Source organism: Heliconius melpomene, chromosome 4, assembly GCF_056956725.1.
Source record: "Heliconius melpomene rosina isolate 202511_hmr_F chromosome 4, ASM5695672v1, whole genome shotgun sequence".
In the NCBI taxonomy this organism is placed as follows: Eukaryota; Metazoa; Arthropoda; class Insecta; order Lepidoptera; family Nymphalidae; genus Heliconius; species Heliconius melpomene.
In genome coordinates, this window is record NC_140392.1 from 9,347,576 (window position 1) to 9,371,913 (window position 24,338).

The window sequence follows — 24,338 nt, forward strand, 5'->3', positions numbered from 1 at the left end:
GATTATCATTATCATAATGAATTTTAACAAAAAAGTAAAAAATATTTAAAAAAACAACAATTTAAAGGGTCAAACTGAGAAATAAAAACTTGACTAATAAAGAATTCTTTTATTTTAAAATACAGAGTCAAAGACTCTACAAACACTGCAATCTGGAGAGCTATCGTTATTTAATGTCATAACATATCAAATACTATATATTGTTACTTAACACTACACCATAAATAATTTAGCATTTAATGTACACAGCTCTGTTAGCAAAGTGATGCTTCAAGTTTTTAAAAAAAACTCGTCGCAATTACATATAACTTATACCAAAATAAATAAAATTGTGGTAGGTATCAATCTAATTCAGACATATCCAAACGTAATGGCTACTACTCAAGACTTCGTTCTATAAGTGGGAATGTTATTTGAATCATGCACCCTAGAAATAGGCACTATTATTTATTTACAGATTGCATACTGGTAAAATGTTTATTTTAATATAACTTTAATATAAAATAAATTAAGAAATGAAATATTTTATATACATTTATATTTTACTATAATGTACATACTTATTATTAATACAAGAAACAAACAATATATTCTAGAAGTCTTGAATGAGTCCATGCTAGCTAGCTATAGGAACCAGTTCTAAATTCATCTAATTGTGAACTTACATTAAAATAAACTATCCAATACTTTTCACTGGTAAGATCAGGAACACATTAATAAACTAAATAAAAAGAAATAAATTTGATTACACATTTTCATCTAATCTGTTGTTTTCTTTTATTATATCACTAAATCAATAAGTTTCATTATAACCAAACATTAATAATAATTATTTTTAGGATACTGTTTAATAAATTAACTAATATTAAAAGAAATAGTTCCTGACCTATTTATTACACAAGCAACTAAGGGCTTTAACATGCAACGCACCAATTGCTTTACTGCAAACATTACATATACAAATTCACAGCAATGACAAAAGTTTTATATTTTTTGCTTTGATTATAGCTACAATTAATTTATAATTACTATAATGTATAATCTATTATAAATCTTTGTGGTCAAAGTTTCATATCACTACAATATTTTCGCATCTCTGCAAAAGTCACACTCTTTTACAAGAATCTTTTGAAAAAAATATTTCATTAGAAATTAATAATATATGTGCAACTTGACTTATAAGAATTACATTTTTTAAAATTAACCAAAACTGTATAATAAAATTAGTTGTGATTTTTTTGTGATGATAATTTTCAAGCGTATTTTATACAAATACAGCGTACATTTTAATTTAGTATAAAAATGTCTTTTTAGCGATAGCAACACTAACAGTATTTATAATACTTAAAAATATATATAGAGTTAAGAAATTTAAAAGCATGTGAAAAATAACAAAATATAACATTTTCAAAAATGATGAAGTTTATAGTTTTTATTTTGAAATTACTGACGACAGTGTAAGATTATTTTGTTACAGTGGAAACTCTACTATCCGGCCTTCACTTATATATTCGATATTATCCGAACTACCGACTGGGCGGGGTACATGAATTATGAAAAAAAAGTATCAGTAATAATATAACTATAAATATTAAAAATATATACAAAATCATATTTATGAACATATATTTTGTTTCATAATTTAAACCCCAAATATTGAAATTTGTATTATTCCAAACGATTACTCAAGTAAATAGATATGAACAATAACAATTGAGTTTGGATAATTGAGTTTCTAATGTGCTGGTTTTCTTTATTTACTGCTGCTTAAGTGTATCTCAAATAAAATAACCACCTTTATCTGTATATAAAATACAAATGGCAATTTATCTTTAACACATACAAATTTTTTATAAACCAACATATTACATTTTATGACTTATAATATGGTTAACAATGAAACAGTACATTAATATTAAGAACTTTCAACTCTATATATATTTTACGATGAGACCGAAATACAACACTAAAATTATATATACACATTAAATTGTACATAAAATTTCCAAAACACATTCAACTGAAACCAACTAAAAAATCTAAACGTACACAACATCAATAGTTTTCGATCTAAGAAATAATTAAAAATAAAATTCTCAGTCTTCTATTAAATAGTTATTATAGATTGTATTAAATTAGATCTGCGATTTACAATGTATGTACAATGTACAAACATATATTTTATACAACAATATATATAGAAATTGACCTGAACATAAGTTCCATTCATTTTAACTTTTTTTTCGGCTTCACGCTGTATCTCACATAGCAGGTTAGGCAGAGGGAACCCAGTGCTCAGACACTACGTTCCCCACGCACGACTCTATTTATGAGACATCGCGTATTGAGCTTTGGAACTTAACTCTGCGCTTTGTCTTGTTACCAGAGCGAGCAATTGAAGATAATTCATACCCCCGAGTGGGAATCGAACCCACAACCATCGCGTTTACAGACACAACGTCGACTTAATTTTAACATTTGTGATGATACTAATTATAATTAACTTCGAGCACTTTTCGCGTTCATTTTGCGCGATCAAAGTCACAAAGAATCATGGCAGTGTAACCACAATACAAAATATTAACTAACAATAATATTTTTTTACATTATAAGTTTTAAGAGTCCACATCTCACTATCAGTGTTTAAGTAGATAACACACGGATCCCCAAATGAAATTTCAAATATATTTTTATATCCTCCTTATATAATAAGTATATAGCTTTCTTGTAGAAGGAAATTATTGGAATTTAATAATAATTATACACTTCCCAAATAAAGATATTTAAAGTATTAAAAAATCTTGACATGCTTTCTTCATAAATGCAACATATACAAGATTCCCTTACGCAATCTTCACATTCAACTAACATTCATTTCAATGAATCGTTTGAATTTTTTATCAAAAGTCAGCAACTTATTTTTGATTATGTTCTTCCAAAGTAAACTATGAGTAAAAGTTCAGAAAGCCTAACCCAATTGACCTCATCGTGCATTTGAACTGTGGCATAAGCTGCATGGCTGTGCATGCATGCATTTAGCGACATAGATTGTAACCAATACTTCTTGCTTTTCTATTTTTCTATTATTCTAAAGGCCTTCCACATCTATATACAAGAATATTATCAATAATTTCCATCAATTCGCTCTCGCCCTCTTTGCATGTGACGACGGGGGCGCATGCGCAGGTCTTGGGGGTTGGTGTGGTGCCTCATCTCCCAACCCTGACCTCATCATGTACTTGAACTGTGGCATATGCTGCATCACATCCCGGATCTGAACCAATGCCATATTGTTGTCGCCAGCTGCTGCCGATTTGCACTTGCCAGAGTTGCGGAGCACTTGGAGTTGGGTTCTGGAATGGGAAGAAAGGAATTAAATAATTAATTATTTATGTTGGTTGAGAATTAGTTATTTTTATGTTGAGTTCTGCCACTTAATAGACAATGCAAAGATTTGGCGAAAAGTGGGTAATGGAATTGTGTTGAGAGAAACAAACTGTCTTGACACTAGGTTCTCAGGTTCTTTTCGCCTAGAGTGTTATATGCGGGGTAATGGGAAGCTAGCACTCAACTCTCTTCTCAATGAATTAAAATAAAGTACAGTAAGGCCACCCTGAATATAGATTTTAAAAATTATTTCTTACTTTTTATTATTCTCTTACTTTTGATTACTTTCCTCCCGATTAGGCCAAGACTAGTATGTAACACCTAATATAAAAACAATAAAACACTCACGCATTAGGCCTAAACAGAGTCAATCCGAGAGCATCGAGCATTGCTCTGCAAGTAGTCAACGGAACCCTGGGGAAGAAGTGGCTAGCCAGGTCCGGGAGGGTCATGAGGAGTTCAGCGTACTGGTACGGCTTGGCGTTGATACAGGGGACCATTGTGTTCTCTACTACTGCTTTTTGCACCTACAAGAGTTATTGCATATTGTTAATTGTAGTCTAATTTGATAATTGTTAATGTCTGTTGAGCAAATATTTAGTTTCAATTAACAACATTTTAACAATTGAAAATGGTGAAATTATTTAGGAGCTAAATATTTGTTTAACAGATTTAGGTTGCAAAAGGAAAATGGTACAAAATAATGTTAAGAATAAATCACAAAAACACATAAAAACGTCAGATATAGGCACTGACAAAAGAGATCAAGCGAAAAACTTTTGTCACTTTTACTCTCTAGCAAGCCGAAGCTCTGAACTACCCTTAGTGAGAAAAAAAATATCTTGCCATTAGGGTATCTATTCACTTTCTTACTAGACATATGCGAATATGTACAGTAACAAAGTGAAATAAATAAATATGGATAAAAGGGTCAATATATATTTTTTATAAATGCCATATTTTCAAATACTCTTGACTTCACAAGTAAATTAGTAATTATCTTTGTTGTATTATTATATTTCTAAATACATAAAATAAAAAACACTAACAAGCAGCGTAAAGCTAAAAGTAAAAAAATACCAACCTTATACGGCGTATGGTTGCCATTGATACTGATGTCTGGTATTGGCGTGAGCCTTTTGCGCGTGTCCACGCTGTGAGAGGTTGAGTGGCCATTCAGGGTCCCACTCACTTGCGGCGAACTGGAACAAGACACTAGATACAGTCACTGAGTCACTAGGCCCATAAGGCACTAAGTCCGTAAGTCACTAACCTAACTAACCTTATCGATAAGATACAAAACTATGGATTTGATTACCTGAATAATAATGAGATATCTATAAATGAATATTGTCAAAATTCTTTAGTTTACAGACCTAGGTTTAATTATTGTAAGTATTATTTTTATATTATTTTTTTTCCCTAACTCTTTGTTAATTGGGATTTCCTTAATTATAAAATAGGTAATGAAAACACAATTAAAAGACATAACATAACATTAAAAGAACTTTTTATGTATTAGTTTTATGTATTAAAAACATCTCTAACTACAATAAAACTAACGCTTAACGGAAAACCCGAATTGCAAAACAGCATTTTCAATGACGTCAACGTATCTACTGACGTCTTCTAACGAAAAAATATTAATTGAATTTAAAATAAAACATATTACAATACCCAAATATTATTTATTAACTTTGATTACTTAAAAACTATGACTTCCATTCAATTTCATCACTAAGACTTTCATTTAACAAAACAAAAGCAGTGACAAGACAATGGCGATTGGACACTAACTAACAAACACTCTCTATACATATATCTTGCAAATAAGAGGAATATATCAAACAAACAGTAATAAAATATACAATACATATACTAATAAGACATTACGCAATATAAACTTAAACTTTTCAATACCTAACTAAAGCTTATCTAATCTACGCCCACTCACTACTAATTTCCTTAATCCTTGGACAAGAACAAATAAAATTAGTAAATTAAAACAAAACTAAAAACACATACATAAATATAGGGAGAAATAATAAAAAATAAAACAAAAAAATAATTATAACCACAGTGTACAAAACGCTGTACTGTTTAATCAAGTTTTCCTGTTTGCCAATTGTATTTACACTCGACATACATATATAGAGGGGGATCCTAAACCGCGAATATATTTTATTGTTAATTATTATTATTATTGTTATTATTTTTAATAAAACAAGACTAATATAAATAATAATTGCTCACTTCATAGTAGAGGTGTTGGCCGTACTCCTCACTAGAGGTGGGGGTGGCTGCTGACCCATCGCCATTGTAATTGCACTGTTGGAAAACTGGAATAAACGATAACAGACATGGTTCACCTAAATGCATACGCTATTTTATATATATTTAGGGTCTTGAAGTTAATAATTGAGAGAACGGAGTATTTTTACACTACGTTCAATTTAAAATATTTGTACGACACGGTAATGAAAAGGTCAAGATTATTATTGCCTTTTATGACATTTGAAACGGTAATGAAAAAAAAGTTAATAAATTATTTAAAAAATAAATAATGGGGAATAAACTTGTGACCTACACCTACTATACCTTGTAGAAACAACTTCTTTTCCTATATAACAAATACGCACTGAGTCATATGGTCGTAACATGGAATTTACATTAATACTACAATTCAGATATATGTAGGATATTTATAGTATAGTAGATATACATGCATAAGCAAAAAAAACAATCAATAATTTATTTTGGCCACATAAACTTAAATCTATACAGGGGTGAACAAAATAATAAAACTAATTATTAATAAAAGATATCAAGAAATTAAAATTTTGCACATCATATTATTATCATAATGTAAACACTCAAGTGTAGCCTACGTAACTCTTAAATGAATACTAGCTATAAATGTGTGTATATATTAGCTTATAGAGCACAGCAATGAAACAAAGTAAATATTGTAAATAGGTTGAAAGTGATATATTAATACTGTTATTAATATACTGCGGTTCTTATTTGATATACTGGGACTTTATTTTTCGGAATTGATCTCCTAGAATACTTTTTCATAGTTTCACGCTGTATCCCGCACATAGCACGCTAGGCAGATGAAAACCTAGTGTAATGACATTTCTGTTGCACACTTTCAGCCAAATTCTGCTGAAGCTCAACACCGCAAATACTTTTATAGTATTCGAAAGTTCGAAATAACGAGTAAAATTTCAACGTTACTTTTTTCTAACTAAATTGTACTCAAAAGTTTTAAACAACAAGTATAAAAATGTGTATAATAGTCTTATCGTACAATTGACGTATAGTATTATTGTTTTTTATTTATTAATAATAATTAAGTAATCACGCGGTTATCTATATATATAAAATCGAAAGGTCACTCACTTATCACGAAATCTCAGAAACTACATGTGCTAGGAATCTCAAATTTTGCATAGGAGTTACTTATAGGACGTAGGTGCTCGCTAAGACGGGAATTTGTAATATTCGACTTCTAAGGGGTTGTTTTTGGGGTTGAAAGTTTGTATGAAAGTTCGTTACTAATTTGTCTTTGTCATTCGTTACTAAATGCTAGGAGTCTCAAATTTCGCATAGACGTCACTAGGACGTAGCCATGGAGACAGAAATTAATAATAACATAGTTCACGCGAGTGAAACCGCGAGAGGGCCGCTAGTCCGGGTATAAATTCCAAATAGCCTAATAGATAATACTTATAGTATTAATAAACCTATCATCATATAAACATTTATTCCAGTCCAATTTAAACTAAAATTCTCTACATATTCTTCTATTATAAACAAAATAATCTCCACCTTACGAAAGTCGGTTGAAAAAAAGACAAGAAAAATAATTTAAGTAATAACCATACCTGTACATTTCTACTGTGCTGTGACCTGTGCTGGGGGAGAGAGGCCGCCGCGGCCATGGCGTTGCTGTAGCGCGCCGCGGCCTGCGCCTGCGCAGCCACTTGGGCCTATGAAATGTTATTAGCTATTTTTACACGGGTTGACTTATTTTTAAGGCTTTAAATATGGCAACCTATCACAAAACAATATTGTTACATTTTATATATAATTTAAAAACAGTAAATGTATGTTTAGGCTCCCCATTTCCTGCAATTTTTAATATGCATTGGGATATACAGGAAGCATCGGCACACAGTGTAATCGGACTGAGACATCTATAATATAGATACAAACTTACAACCACATGCGTCTCTATTAATGTTAATGGCAGTTGGTATGTTTTTAAGAATGTAAATACAAAATCTGTATAAATTAAAAAAGTTATACTAATAAAATAACGACGAATATTGAATAGTTAAAATAAACATTACGAATCATTACTTAACCTGTACAATATTATGTACATTCAATATATCTCTCTTGTTTCCGCCTATAAACAAAAACCTTAATGAATTGCCATTGACATATAATTAACATGTAATGAAATAATATTTTACTATATAATACGACCAATAAAATTTAGTTAATGCGATTTTTCTATAAATAAGGAAAACAAGCTAAATTGAAAAATGATTATACTTTAAATCAATTGCCTTTTGCCCAGTCCAGAAACACAATGTATTTAAAACTGATAGAAAATAGATTCTTAACACAAGATTATCTACCTACCAGGCTTAATAATATATTCTTTTACACAATTAACTATATAAACGAACCTGCGCTAGCCTCAACACTTGTTGCGTTTGAGCTTGCGTTAACGATCCGGGCCACCCGTTGGACAGCGCCTGTACTGCTGCAGCTGATATGCCAGCGTGCGGCATCTGCATGGCCGAAGAGGCTGAAGCATGCCTCTGGGCGGGCCGCCTGCCCCGCGAGGGGACATTGCTTATAGATACCCCGCTACCAACCCCCACGCCCACGGCGCCCGGGGGAGGCGCGGGCGGTGCGCGGGTCCATTGCCCACCGCCTGATACTGAACCTGTAATAAAATGATTAGCAGATAAGTAGTTGATTTAAATAAGCCAAGATACAGTAACTAAACAAAAATACCATAATAAGTTGTTTCAAATTATTATTTAAAATCAGGGTTTTTAAAATATATTAACAATCGTTTTTTATTTAAGACAAGCTTATATTATAACAATGTAATATACTAAAAAAAATGTTGAATAATAAAAAAATTATGAAAATCTGTAGCACTAATTATTATTCACGAAATAAATATAAATATAATAAATAAAAAAGTAATAAATATTTAAGAAAGAAAATCAAGTATGCGTGTAGATCAAGTTTTTATTATTATTTAATTGCACAACAATAAAGATCTCAAAATATTCCAATCACCATCATCGAAAATAGAATTAAAACCTAATATCTTAGCATCTTTCATTTTTCTTAACTGAGAGCTGAGCCCAGTCTACCAAAATGCGAGACGATTGTTGATATTACATGTAATATTTATAAAATTTTAATAATCATCTATGCCAAGTGTAAACTCCTAATGGAAATTTTAATTTTGGAAATAAAGATTTTTTTATTTTCCTGCCCTATATAATTATATTTGACATTGTATGTTGACATATCAAACACGATTCGGCTGAGAACGGGGAACCAAAGTGTCCTAATGGGAAGAGAGTGTCGAACACTCTGTACAGAGATACTAAAAAAACAACATAGTAGTTATATCCTATTAATAAAAAAATCTAAAATATAATAATAATACAAGGTGAAATACAAGCGTAACCATACGGTTAGCGTTATTTCAAGCATTTATACTGTTATAATGGTAAAATTGCTTTGAACTTTTCATCTACGAATAGACAACGGTCGCCTTATAAAATCGTAAAATACCTTTGAATTCAATTAGCCGGATTACATTGTATTAGATTGAATACTTTTTTATGAGAATGTTGTATTTTTTAACATCATTTATTTACATTTTCTTAGAAATGACGTGGCTCTAATGATTTGAAATTCCACTCTGGGAAAACTAAATAATATTAAATAAGATTCTCTTCTTACGTCTTTCTTATATTTAAAAAAAAACAATAGGTAAGTACCTATACTTAAAAGTTTAACATGTATCACATAGGGAGGAAACTATTACTTATTGTCATTTAAGGTGACAATTTATTATACCTCATCTTTTATCTATCTTAAGTCAAACCCAGCTGAGCATAATAAATTGTTTACAATAAAGTATATCACATTTAAAAAGTCTCCGGTGACGCCGGAGAGGTGGAGAGTCCAGTCCGGTTAAGTCCAGTTGGTGAAAACAGAAATCTTATGGGTTATAAATAATAACTAGTTAGTGTCTCGTTACACACAAAAAAGAAACTTGTACACAGATAGCCAACGCAAATTATTTTTATCGTGTCAAGGCTGTGTTGAAGGTCTAACCTCAATATCAACCACTTTTTAATTCAAACGAAGTATCTAGTGCGTATAACGTTCACAATAAACTATTTTATTATCAATATACTTATGTATTATTTTCATGTATGTACTAAATATTTAAAAAAAATACGTAAATATTTTAGAGGGCCCCCCCCTCGAACTCGACCTCGGTTAACCTTAGAGAACACACACACACACACTATCGATGATACTAGAGCAAGGTCAGGTAAAGCAAGGACACCCAGAGGGAATGTCACTGCGGGTTGATGACAGTAGGCGAGGTATGCAGAGAATGTAGCGTTTGACTCTCCGCTTTCTCTGCTCCGTTAGGGATAAAGCGTAAAGAGAAAAAAAAAACAAATATTGCATGGAGAATTTTGTATTACTACCAATGATTTATCATATAGATAAAGGTCTAACTTTCTCTATACCTTTATCTAATTGAACGCAAACGTCGTGAGTTGAAATGCCAATTGGAGAAATGATTTTTTTAACACATTTTTTTTCTGTTTACCCAGTAAGCGAGATAAATAAAGAAGATGCATAATTTTAAGCCATATTTAAATATTTTTATAGGCAATAAAAAAAAATGTTTTCAAGACTACGTCACAGCATTTAGCTGTTAAATAAAAAGTGATCTTGACCTGCGGTTTAAGGAAAATTGCCAAGCGGTAGTGTAATTAATGTCTTGCCTAAATACAACAATACAAAATAAAATATAACATTATTGTTATTTATTTTGTTGTTAATTTTATTAACATTTATACTAATACTAGTTGACCTGGGCCTACGAATATTTATAAATGTTTATAAAATTATTTTTAGTTTAGGGGGTGAATTCTAATAAGCCATGCAACACGGATTCAATGAAATATTTTTAAGAGTCTGAATTTCAAATTTTATAAAAATCCGTGTCGATTTAAAAAAAAATCCATACAAACTTTTAATCCCTATTTCATTCCTTTAGGGTTAAAATTTATCAAAATCCCCTCTTAGTGCATGTCCAGATTACGAAAATAAACATCTGTCCAAATAATCTTAGATAGATAGATTATAAAACTGAATAGTTTGTCTGGTTGATCGCTCTAATCTCAGAACTCCTGCTTCGTAGGAAAAAAACTTTTTGCGTTGGATAGTCCATTTATCGAGGAAGGTTATTTATAGACTATATTAAATCACGCTACGGCCAATAGGAACCAAGGAACATTGAAATATGTTGCAAAAAGGATATAACTTGAGAGCTTCAAGACCATCCCAGCTCTTAGTTATTCCCAGTTGGACACCCGGGCGAAGCCGAGAGTAATAGCTAGTATAATGTAAAGCCAGATCGATCTTATTAAAACCCAAGGCAATTAAAGTAATTCTCACATAAGACTCTGTCACGTTTTGTGTCACGTTTGTGTGTTTTAAGTCACGATGAGTGAATGGTGTAGATACGATTCCCGTTCGAGGAAATTTTGCTTCATTTTTATTTTTTAGTATACAATACAATAGCTTTTAAGTTAACACCAAAGTGTATAATAATAAATAAATTCCTTTCATATCCCAAAAAATTAAAACAACCATACAAAGTTTAGTTCAACTTAAGCAAAATGGTCTCAAATACACTAAAATATAATCGTTTTAGAGAAATGGCTAGTCCATTGAAATCACACATACATACAAACAAATATATTTTTGTGGACAAATTTATACTTCAAACTAAAATTATTCGTCAGTTTCGACTTTTGAAAACAAAACCCGCGCTCTGTGAACTTTACAACTTTGGCGCGACGTTGTTTTATAGGGGTCCTGAAAGGTCACGAGATTTGAGTTTTGGGGTTCAGTTATTAAAAGTTTGCTTGAATATTGTTTTCTTGTATATTTAACTAAAAGTAAAAATATAGGCCATATTTGAAGCAAGTAGAGGTGCAGGGGCACAAACATGTGAGTGTAGACGCGATTGACTTTGTGTTTAATTTCCATTCGAGGAAATAAAATATTTAATATTTTCATTTCACCAGAGCGAGGAAATTAAGATATTACATTAAATATTTAATTCTTTGTGGCGTTGAGTTTCGCCACTAAACACGCAAAGCCTACGAAATTCAGCGGAAATTGGAGAAAGGAAGAGTCTTAATGGGAACTTAAAAATTCACAGGTTGTTTTTACTTTTTCTGCTATATCCGGGATAAAACAATAATAATAAAGAAATCTGTATTAGTATAAAAATCTTCCATTACTGAGCCACTGGCAGAGTAACGCACAGTCGAAACTTAGCGGCGCAGAACGCTGAAATTTGGAATGTAGGTACCTCGTAGGACGTATAGGAGACCTAAGGGAGATTCCTACGGGAACAGGGAAAATCTGAATTTTACGTTTTATAACTCGCGTAAACGGAGTTGAAGACTACTTGTATTTATTATTATAAACGTATCGAAAATACAAAAGAATATTCTTAATTAATCAAAATAAATAAAAGTACCTATTTCTATTTGGGGGGAGGGAGAATGTTTAATTTAAACTATTTTTACAATTCCTACTTAATTAGGGAGAGCGGAAGTGTCTTAACAGAAGGTTCCTAGGGTCTCTCTGCCTACCCTGCTATGTGCGGGATGATTCAGGCAATGTAAAGCTAAAAAAGCTAAATATTTGAAGTAAAAATTTAGAAAACAAAAAACAAGAATTTCGACGCATTTCGATAAGAACGTATGGCTCAATTGGCTGGAGTGCTTGGACGTTATCCAAGAGGAGCACGGGTTAGAGTTGTTTTCTAAAATATTTATCTATGAAATATATAAAATTATTAAATAAATATAAAATTCGTTGTCAATCTCCGACACGTCGGTTACTTGATTGAGTTTATTGCTCTTTGTGGCACATTATAGCGTTTGTACTGATTGTCAGTAAATTTATCTAGCGAAGGTGATTGTTTTCCGAAAAATAATAAAGAAGAGAATTTATTATCTATTTATAAAAATATAAAGATATTTTTTCAAAAATATATGAAATTTTAAATATACAAAAATAATAAGTGTGAACTCGCTAATCTCAGTAACTACTGGTTCAAATTGAGAAATTCTTTACTTTTGGATAGTCCTTCTGTCAGAGACGGCTTATAGGCTACATTATAATCACGCTATGATCAAAAGGAGTGTAATAACAATAAAAAATGTTACGAAAACGAAAGAGAGTTTCGGTTGTTTCTCATGTTGCAAACCAATTGTTTTTAAGGTTTACGCTAGTGTTTTATGTATCCTGCATACAGCAGGGTAGGCAAAGAGAACCTAGTGTGAAGACACTGCGTTCCCCATTTCTCGCCGATTTCTTAAGGCATTCCGTGTTGAGTGTCGGGACACAACGCCGCGCTTTAAACAAGAACAAATTTATTAAATAAACAACAATATAGTTTGAGCGAGCGAAGCCACGGGCGAGTCACTAGTCTAATCTATCTATATATATAAAAGGACTTGTCCTCACTGACTGAGGTAAGACGCACGCACAGCCGTAACCGCTGTGCGTAGAAACGTGAAATTTGGACAGATGTTTACTTTCGTAATCTGGACATCCACTAAAGGGTTTTTTAAAAATTTTAACCCTAAAGGTGTGAAATAGGGGTTGAAAGTTTGTATGGAAAAAAATTTAAATCGGCACCGATTTTTATAAAATTTTGAATTCAGGCTCTTAAAAGTATATAATTGGACACATGTTTCATGGTTTTCTAGAATTCTTCCTCTAAGGGTGCAAATAAGGGATTGAAATTTGTATGGAAAAATCTCTAAAACGCTACCGATTATTATAAAATTTGAAATTTAGACTCTTAAAAATATTTCATTGAACACATGTTTCGTGGTTTATAAGAATTCACCCCTAAATAAGCAAGCGAAGCTGCGCGCGTCCGCTAGTATCATATAATATTGTTTGACAATTTAAATAAAGCATTACTTATGTATTTATGACACATTTAAATATCCTTATGAGTCTTTCGGTCTTGATTTTAAACAATAAAAAAAAGATTTTTTTAAAATTATAATTAGTATGTTAAAGTTGTTACAATAACCCTAAAACATTTAACATTTTTCGTTTTTGAATGTCATTAGTAAAGTTCTTAAACTTCACGCATATACACACAGTGCTAAGACACTCCGCAGAGCGAGAAAATGAAAATAATGAATTCCCCCCAGTGGGAATCGAACTCAAAACCGTCGCATTTACAGTGAGACGATTTGCCGCTGTTCGTAACTTTATAATTTAATCTAATAGTTAACAACATGTATAAATTATTTATTTAAAATTGGTCCCCACTTTTGTATGGTCGTATAAGTTTTTTTTAATTGTATTGTTCTAAAACAATAAGGGCCCAAGCCACGCCATTCAAAGAATTCTGCGTTCCTACATCATTTTTATGAACACGAAAATATTTTTACCCTAATAATAACTTAAGGTTGTCGTAGCGTAGTGGGAAAGCGTCTGACTAACGTATGTGAGTGTGGTATTTCAAAACCCACTCCAAGGAATGATTAATTATACTTAAATTGTTTGCATTTTCTTACTCTGGTATCACGGAATGTTTCAAAAATTGATAACAGAACGGAGTTCAAGTCAAGTACAGAAAAAAGGCTCGAAACCCCCACACTAGCCACCTGGTGCTGTCGGTCTCCTCCAAAATATGGAGGAGAGCGACAGAACTGGGTGCGCTACGTGTGGATCTGCAGAGAGTCAAGGTCATGGACCAATCGCCCCTCGTGCAGTGCTCCCGGTGTCTGGCTTATGGCCACACCCGAAAGTACTGCACGGAGGACGCCGACATCTGCAGCCACTGTGGGGGCCCACACGTAAAAGCAAAATGTGAGCAATGGGCTGCAAATGTTGCCCCTAACTGCATAAATTGCACTAGGGGCAAGATTGGCCGCTCAGATCACAACACTTTTAGCGGGGAGTGTCCGGTCCGTAAACGCTGGGAGTCACTGGCCCGAGCAACAGTAGCTTATTGCTAAAGTTGAGATGGTGGACTCGGCATATCGCGTGTTCCAGGCAAACGTTATGAGAAAGAGACTGGCCACAGAAGAACTAATTATGGAAGCAACAAAGAACAAGGTGGCAGCCGCTCTAATACAGGAACCATATACCGGTTCGGTTCGAAGTATGAGGAGTTATCCAGGGGTGAGGGTCTTCCAAGACAATGCGCCAGGGGAAGAAACAGTAAAGGCAGCAATAGCCGTCTTAGACGGCAGCATTGACGTGATCCAGTATCCCAGACTGACGACTAAAAATATAGTCGTCTTGGGTCTGGCCACCAAAGCTTGGAGGATCACACTGGTGTCCTACTACTTCGAGCCGGACAGGCACATGGGGACCTACATCCGCCAGCTAAAAGAGATTGCAGGAGAACCCGGGCTAGGCAGGATAATTATCGGCGGAGATGCAAATGCCTGGAACACGTGGTGGGGCAGTGTAACGACCAACGCACGAGGAGAGGAATTCCTAGAGGCTCTCGACGAGATGGATCTTCAGGTGCTAAACGTGGGAGATACTCCAACGTTCGACACTATAAGGGGGGGACGGCGTTTCCACAGCCACGTCGATGTGACCTTTTGCACTCCTAACGTGCTCGACCTTGTCGAAAACTGGAAGGTTGTAGAGGGCCTCACGAGCTCGGACCACAATGGAATCTGCTTTGATATAAAATTAAGAAAATCACATGGGATAAGCATAAAAAGAACTACAAGATTATACAATACTAAAAAAGCCGATTGGAATAAATTTAATAAAATACTAAAGGAATTAAAAACACAACATAAAATTATAAACTTGGATATAAACAAAATTAATACAATAGAACAATTAGAGGAAATAGTAGATAAATACACAGAAATAATAACAGAAGCCTGCACCGGATCGATTCCTAAGAAAAGATCGGAGCAAAGTCTGAAGATTCCATGGTGGTCCGAAAACTTGGAGAGGCTAAAAAGAGGCATGGTAACAAAAAGACGCCGCATAAGGTGCGCGTCCTCGGTACGAAGAGCAGCGGTAGTAAACGAGTACCTAAAAAGTAAGGAAGAATATGAAAGTGAGGCCAGGTATGCGCAAATTGCCAGTTGGAAAACTTTCTGCGAGAAACAAGACAGAGAAGGGATGTGGAAAGGAATTTACAGGGTTATAAACAGGACAGCAAAGAGGACAGAAGACGTACCCTTAGAGTGGGATGGCAAAGTGTTGAATGCGGAAGAATCGGTGGAACTCCTAGCAAACACTTTTTACCCAGAGGATTGCAGCGTACAAGACACATTAGAACAGGCTAGAATAAGAGAGAGAGCCAACAACCTGAGTGTAGGAGCCTGCGGAACAGAGCAGGATCCGCCGTTTACACTCCTGGAACTGGAACTCTCGATAGAATCCTTCAATCCGAAGAAGGCGCCCGGAGTTGAGGGTTTCACGGCGGATATCTGCAGCCACGCCATCGCAAATGAACCCGAGCTGTTCCTAAACATCGCCAACCGTTGCCTTCAGTTACACTATTTTCCAAGAAAATGGAAAGAGGCAACAGTTATCGCCCTCCCCAAGCCAGGAAAAGACAATTATGCCCATCCGAAGTCGTACAGGCCCATTGGGCTCCTTCCCGTGCTGGGCAAAATACTGGAGAAGATGATAATGGCAAGGCTCCGGCACCATCTCCATCCACGTATTAGTGCACACCAGTACGGCTTTATGCCCCAGAGGAGCTGCGAAGACGCCCTATATACCCTCATCCAGCACATAAAATCGAAGCTACACGAGAAGAAGATCGTGGCCGTAGTGTCACTTGACATAGAGGGCGCCTTCGACAACGCCTGGTGGCCTGCGATTAGGATGCGGCTGGTCGAGGAGGAGTGCCCCGAGGGACTCCGTAGGCTAATAAACAGCTACTTGGAAGACCGACGGGTACGGGTGAGGTACGCAGGCAGGGAACACTGTAAAGCCACAAGCAAGGGTTGCGTGCAGGGCTCCATCGGTGGGCCCATCCTATGGAACCTGCTGCTGGATACTCTGCTAAGACAGCTAAAAGAGAGAGGAGTGTACCTACAAGCATTCGCTGATGATGTTGTTTTGGTGTTCCACGGGGTTACCGCATCTGAAATTGAAAGACAGGCGAATGCCGCTCTCGACCATGCTCAGAGGTGGGGTGACGTACACAAGCTTAAATTCGCAGCAACCAAAACTAACGCTTTGATTGTTACGAATAGGCGGAAATACGACACACCACGGCTGAGCATGGGCGGAACGGACATCGCACGGAAAAAAGAAATCAAGATATTGGGATTAATCATAGACGAGAAACTTACCTTCAACTCGCACGTAGATAGCATCAGCAAAAAAGTCGTCAGCATCTATAAGCAGCTCATTAGGGCCGCTGGAACGAGCTGGGGGCTACACCCTGAAATAATTCGCCAGATTTACACAGCAGTAATAGAGCCAATAGTTCTATATGCGGCCAGCGCGTGGGAGCCGGCAGTTCGAAAACTCGGGGTCCAAAAAAGGCTGAATTTTATCCAGCGCAGCTTTGCCCAGAAAATTTGCAAGGCCTATCGCACTGTATCCCTGAATGCCTCCCTGGTGCTTGCTGGATTGCTGCCACTCGATCTCAGGGTGCAAGAGGCAGCGGCCCTCTATGAGATCAAGAGGGGGAGATCCGAAGCCTGGCTTGGGGACAGGCAGATCGAGCGGAGAGTTGGGCCCTTCGGATTGCAGCACCCAGCAGAGAGAACAGCCCTCAAATTCTTCAGCCTGGAGGACCGAGAGCAGGTGGATAGGCACAACTGCCAAGCAGTGCGAATGTTTACAGACGGGAGTAAGTTTGAAGAGCGAGTTGGGGCGGCCATATCCGTATGGAATGGTGACGCGGAAACCAGGGCCTTCAAACTGAAACTTGCTTCGCACTGCTCGGTCTACCAGGCTGAGCTTCTGGCGCTGTGCAGGGCCACCGCCCTAATGCTGGAAAATCCGGCCAGCTCTTTTGGCCTATACACCGACTCGAGATCATCACTCGAGTCGGTGATAGGCCAAAGGTCCCTCCACCAACTAGTAGTGCAAATTAGGGACAACCTGAGGCGTTGTCGCACCCAAAATAAGCACGTGTGCTTATTTTGGGTGAAGGCACACGCAGGACTGGAGGGGAACGAGCGCGCGGACGAGCTGGCCAAGCTAGCGACCAAACTGAAGAAAAGGCCAGACTACGACGCGTGTCCGATTTCATTCGCCAAACGACTTCTTCGTCAGAAGTCGATTGGCGAATGGAATCGGAGATACCAGTCTGGCCAAACGGCCTCCGGTACAAAAATGTTCTTCCCAGATGTGGCCGGCGCCTACAAGACCACCAGGAGGATCAAGATGGATACGATATTGACTCAAATATTGACCGGCCACGGTGGGTTCTCCCAGTACTTACATAGGTTTAAGTGCAGGGAGAGCCCATCGTGCATCTGTGAGCCGGGCACCGCAGAGAGCGTGACTCACATTCTGTGCGAGTGTCCGGTCCACAGTGGTGAGAGGGCCCAACTCGAGATCCAAACCGGGAAAAGGATAACAGCGGACAGCCTAAAAACACTGATAAGGGACAAGGAGAGCCATGAGGCATTTGTGAGTTTCTGTAGGAGCGTGGGCAGCAAAGCAATAGAAAGGAACAAATAAATTAATAATAAATTCAGCGTCGCATTCGCACATTCAGTTATTCTACATAAGCTATTTAAAATCAGACAATTCTAAAGTTAAGCTCATTATTGGCTTAGTGCCACTTTCTCCAATTTAAATCAGTAAAAATATAATGTATTGCGAATAAAGTCTCTGATTACGTCAGAGGGACGGATATTTAATATAAAAAAAAAAAAAAAAAAAAAAAAACAGAACGGAGTTTCTTAACAATAGGTTCCCCCTGCCTACTCTACTATGAAGGAAAAAACGTGAAACTGCTTGCAATACCGTCTTCGTGTTCTACAGGAAAAACCTTGCAAAGTGGGTTTCTAGTAAATCAAAAATAAACGTGTGCTAAGCAATAAATATATATTTATTTATATAAAAATAGCAACTATTCGCTAACGTAACGCAATATTATAAAGGTAGGAGGTAGGAAAAAGTTTCACGGCGTTGAGTTACGCCATTGAACACGGAATGCCTCCAGGATTCGGCGGAAAATGGGAAACGGAAGTATCTTAACGGAATGTTAAAATTAGGTTTCCAGGTTCCTTTCTCTCTACCCTTCTATGTGCGGGATACATTGCGAAGTTAGAAAAAATACAAGAAATATATTATTTCGCACAAAAAAAGACAGAAATGAGATTTAAGTTTGAACATACGGACAAGAGAAATTTATAGAGAAAATTCGTTCACCAGACATCTAAGTACAACCAACATCTTCTAACGTTAATATTAGCTCTTTTAAGCTTATAATATTTGTATCTAGTGATATATTTGGCACTTCTAAAATAACCTATCTATGTATAAATACTTTGAATCTAAAATTATTAAATGAAACTCTCCTGAGTCTCTTTCCTGTAAAGTTAAAGTATAGGCTCAATGAGTATGAGGCATTATAGCTCCCACGGTCGCACGGGATCTACCCAGATTGACGTACCCTCGGTACGCCGAATTTAGTTACGACGCCGTTATTATTATCAACATTTCATCTTCCTTGTGTGCATTATGTAGTCATTTAATATTTCTGAGAAATATTAAGTTTTTGTATAATAAATGCGTGTTTGATGTCTAGAAATAAATTTATAATTATACTAATGAATTTATAACTAATGAGTCTGTCTGGTTGGACACACTAACTAATCTCAGAGACAATTGGTTAGAATTCACAAAATATTTTTTTGGTGTAGTCTATTTATCGAGGTAGGATATATGAGATATTACACAAATCGTTTCAATATGCCTGGTTAAAATTATCTGAAGCACATAAAATGTCTCATACACCTAACAGAACCCTTAATTACTGCCATTTGAGTAAGGAAGCAAAGCCAAAGATACGTTATTTTTTTTATTTGCAACCCCGCTATGTGCGAGATACAGCAGTGAACGTAGGCAGAGGGAACCTGTGAACCCAGTATTAAGACACTCCATTCCCATTGAGTTACTGTAATTTTGCTGTAATGTGTGTAGTGTTAAGTGGCGGAACTCAACGCCGCGCTTTGTCTAGTTGCCTGTGCAAAGAAATCAAAATATTTAATTCCTTCGAATGGAAAACGAACTCACAACCTCTCGCGTTTATAGTTGTATGCTTGTGCCACTGCATGATGACTTGCCTCAAACAATATCTAAGCAAAAGTAATACTAATAAAAAAAATATGATACAAAAGATAAAAATGATAATTTTATATCAATATCCTTCATTCTTAGTTTTACTGAGTCATTCATTAAAGCAAGAGATAATTTTTCTTAAATTCTGGCTTTGCTATAAAAAAAGTTTCATATTACTAAAAGTATAAGACTTGAACATAGATAATGTATGTACGTAAATACTTTTATTTTGAACTTTGCTTATCACTTAAATTTTAAATAATATTTGAACATTTAAATTAAATACATTATTGTATCTGTGGACAAGAAAAATTGTGTGACAATACTTTGTCAAAGTATAGAATGCACAAATATAGTAATTTATATTAGAAGAAAATATTTCTAAGCTTTGTTAAAAACTTTGAAACAATTGTTACAATAAATATGAATATGTTATTAATATTTTTTTAATCACTATTAAAAAAAATAAGTGTTTTTTTTATACTATATAGTATATATATTTGTAAATAATAAAATTGTATTTATTTATTTAAATACCAAAATATATAAATTTGTTTAAATTCATATGTATTTTAAATTTATATGTATATAATTTTTATGTTAAATAAATTAAATATATGCATATTTTTAATAATGTTATTCTTCTTCCGTCTTTCTTAGAGTATAATTATTTTTTTATTTTTCATTCATTGGAATTCATCATTTGGAAAATTGGTTAGAACATAAAAACATCTTCAATTAATCTCAGGAATTTTTTTTTTTTCCGTAAGCCAAAGAGTGGCACTGAAATCTAGAAATTAGAGAATGGAGTCTCTTAACCCTTTGTTCTACACTACTATATTCAGAATAAAGTTTAACGCTGTAAAATGTAATTTTTATTTTTGTCTATATCATGTTTGTATGGATTAGGGGCTTTTTCTTAATCTGTCTCTTTAAAGTGTAAGAAGACATTATTTATTACAAATTCCTTAATTTACAATGCAACATACAATGGGGGAATATATATTATACTTTTCACAGAAAACAAACATATTTGAATTGTTTTGAACAATCCAAGTCCAGAAAAAAGCATGGGCAGATACAGCTATATTCAAATTTTGATACATTACCAAATTAAAGAGAGAATTTATGATGACAATGTAAATACAAAAAAAACATTAAAATAAATTTTTGATACTGAAATATCTACTTTACCTTATGATACAGAAGTTTCAAAAAATCTGAGTAATGGTGAAATTAAAAAAATGTATAATATTTAATTAATGTAATAAGACATTTAAATTAATATAAAATAAAAAATTATTTTTCCTATTGGAATAACTATTTCTTTTAACATGTTTTTAGGGTAATAGTTATAATAATTTACTGAAGAAATATATATTAAACAAAATAAATATTCAAGTTTCTTACCCTTTGCTGAAATCAGGAGCTGCGAGTCCACAACTTTGTTAGGCCAATACTCCTCAAACTCCGTTCCAGGTGGGAAGTAACTTTTAATGTCCGTCAAACTAATCACTGAACATGTCTCACTGGCAAACAGTTCATTCCTAATGCCCTGCACCTTACAGCAGAACTTTAAATATGACAAGTCCCAGCCCTTCAGCTGGTCTGCCTTCAATTTCAAATTGTCTGTTTCACCTTCAAAGTAAAATAGTGGGACAAACTTCTGTCCATCCCGCACTGTGTAAGGTACCACTGACTCTTTATTTATCCTAATAAAACCACACTTGTCCTTGTTGTTAGTTGTACCACGTAACAGTTTGTTGTAACACACGTCTAAGAAGTTATAGAACTCATAGGCATCAGATAATCGCACCACAAGGTCCTTCTGTGTGAAGGGTTCCCTACCAAATTGACCGTCGCAGTGTCGGTTGTTGATCTCATTGAGGAGTCTGGCTTCAATCTCTGTGATGTAGTAGCTTCGTATACAGGTACAAGAGTAAATGTCTGCGTGAAGATAGTTCAGGTACTTGTTCAGGAGTTTGATCTCCACCATCCGCACTGCCACGTACTTCTCCCCGGACCGATATATGTAAGGAATGTGACATTTACCGAGCATGTCCCAACCAAAGTGGCCTTTCCAACTGGCCTCGTCTGGTGCTGGTGTCTTCTTATCGTCCTGTGTGGGTCTCTGCTCGGCCGCGGCGGGTTGTGTACCTGGTTTGCGTGTAAGGAAGTTCAGGATACCCATTTGCCCGCCAACTGCCGGCGTTGGACCGCCCATTAGAGCTCCTGGTTGAGGTCTCGCGGCGGCCACTGAAGCTGCCAAAGCTTTAGCCTTGTTCGCCTCCACCATCTTGGCCGCAAGTTCCCTGATTTCAGCTTCATCAGGCCGCTCTGTTTTAACTTTAACTGGTGCATTGGATTCCGTCATTTTGACGTGAAAACTTTCTTAAAATAAGGCAAAAACACTGACAAAAGTTTCACTATATCACTCAAACTCCCGGCTACATCGTGTCTTTGGCGATACACTTTCAGCTACACATGGTAAACATCCAAGCCGATGTACACAACATCAAATTATCACCTTGCCGTTTGACAGATTAGCGATGCACAGAGCGCACTTCAGGTTATTTTATTGTTATCAGTAATATTTTAATCACTAAGACACTAATTCTATGACGCCGACCGCCCGTCCGAGGGTCTCGGTGACTAGAACTGCAATGTAAACTTCCGTCTTGACGTATGTGCGTAACTTTTGATTTGTTAGTTTATTCAGCATGTAAAAAATCACTGAAAATCACTATAATTCTGAAACTATAGAAATATCCGTAGAAAAAAATATTTTTTGTTTCCACGATGCGGTCGAAGGAACATGAAACCCAAATTTTGTGTTCGCGAGGGAAATGCCCAATACCGTTGTATAGTCTCGTGGGGAGTGCGCATTAATTCATGTACATTTTTCACCTTTTGGTGAGTCAGCATCGTTCAAAATGGCCGCCGACAAGGCTTTGTTGGCCAATCCGGCCGCCGCTAGCGATATACATACCTACAAAAATCCCGTCTGTGACGTACACGCACTCCCCACGAGACTAGTTCTCAAGGACTTTTCATTTTTAGTTTTCAAACTATCGGTCTATTTTTGGACACCTTTCCAGCGACGCTTGTCTGTACAGCGAAAAATATTATATATAAAATAATATTTCGAATTACAAACTAATTTATATGTTTAGAATTACGATTAAACAAAAACTTCATAATAAATGAGATTTATGAATGTACTCTTACAAAGTAGGTAGTCACTATGGATAGTCTCGTGACAGAATTTTTGCTGAGTTTAGGCGTTCTCATTGCAAAGTGAATTCTAAAATCGACCTTATATCTATAATAGTAAGGTCTAAGCCCGTGTAGTAGTAACAATAATTTAGTCTCTAACGCCGCGCGGCACGAGACTAGCCGACGCGCGCATTCCTTGAACAATAATCCCCCGCGAGAGCGAGCGAGACGGCGACAAGTAAAAAGTAGATGTCAAATGTTTAGGTATTTTACTATGGACGTAAAGAGAACGTAGGTAGGTATATAATGCAATTACGAGCTTACGTAAGCACCTCTAACCTACTTTGAAACGAAGTAGGTACTATGTTGCGTTTTTATAAAAAATATAATAATAATTTTTGCCAACTCGGACCGTAAAATCCATAAATCAGCATTATATTATTGCATTAGATAACAAAACTTTCGTAAACATACATTTGCATTTTAAACACTTCCGGTTCGGTTTGTTGACAGACAATTTCTTTGGCATACAATTTATTTTAGCAATAAAAGGCTTTATTTCTCATAACTTAAGGTAGTTTCGCAACACTTTTCAAAAACAATGTATTTATATTGCTTTTAAGAAACTATTCAATGCGCATTTTTTTTATGTACGAGACAATAATAGAAAACAATAATGCCATAAAAAGATTATAAAACTTCATTGTATAAATAACTACAAAAGAAAAAATTACATGGTATATTGGACAACGTTAATTATTTTTGTAACTCACTTAAAATTAATTTATTCCTTTTAGTATCACCATAGTAAATATAATAGCCAAATTATTAATTGTTTAAAGTTTTCAAGATGATCTTCTAAAACTTAAAAAAGCTCAAAGCCTTGAATCCCTATAAACTTTTCCTCACGACGTTTTTTTTTAATAAATTAGTTTTATCAAAGAATCTACAATCTAATTTTTTTAGAGCAACAATAATTTAAAACTTTATATATCACAGCGTCTCAAAAGTCTAAAATCCTAATTGACTATTATTTTATTGTCAGTTATAAGGAAAATCATAAATTAAATAAAACGGTAATACCAATTTAAGTAAAT

The 24,338-nt window shown here is 35.0% G+C and overlaps 1 protein-coding gene across 1 annotated transcript; it reads right to left on the reverse strand.

The window, feature by feature from the left end:
- Positions 1 to 94: 94 nt before the first annotated feature.
- Positions 95 to 22,921, reverse strand: LOC146539679 (uncharacterized). Its single transcript, XM_085185204.1, has 7 exons — positions 21,436 to 22,921; positions 8,091 to 8,353; positions 7,278 to 7,382; positions 5,641 to 5,726; positions 4,472 to 4,589; positions 3,736 to 3,914; positions 95 to 3,353 (listed from the first exon to the last, which is right to left on the reverse strand). The coding sequence occupies exons 1-7, from the start codon at positions 22,397 to 22,399 to the stop codon at positions 3,137 to 3,139; spliced, it is 1,932 nt and encodes a 643-aa protein (XP_085041330.1). The 5' UTR covers positions 22,400 to 22,921; the 3' UTR covers positions 95 to 3,136.
- Between the last annotated feature and the right edge of the window lie 1,417 nt (positions 22,922 to 24,338).

Excerpts from the sequence above, each read along its gene's own strand:
- LOC146539679 (XM_085185204.1), bottom strand. The coding sequence starts at position 22,399 with ATGACGGAATCCAATGCACCAGTTAAAGTTAAAACAGAGCGGCCTGAT. Across the intron at positions 5,727-7,277 it reads AGCACAGTAGAAATGTACAG|TTTTCCAACAGTGCAATTAC; the intron begins GTATGGTTATTA and ends CGTTTATTCCAG. Across the intron at positions 4,590-5,640 it reads GCCAACACCTCTACTATGAA|TTCGCCGCAAGTGAGTGGGA; the intron begins GTGAGCAATTAT and ends GTCTTGTTCCAG.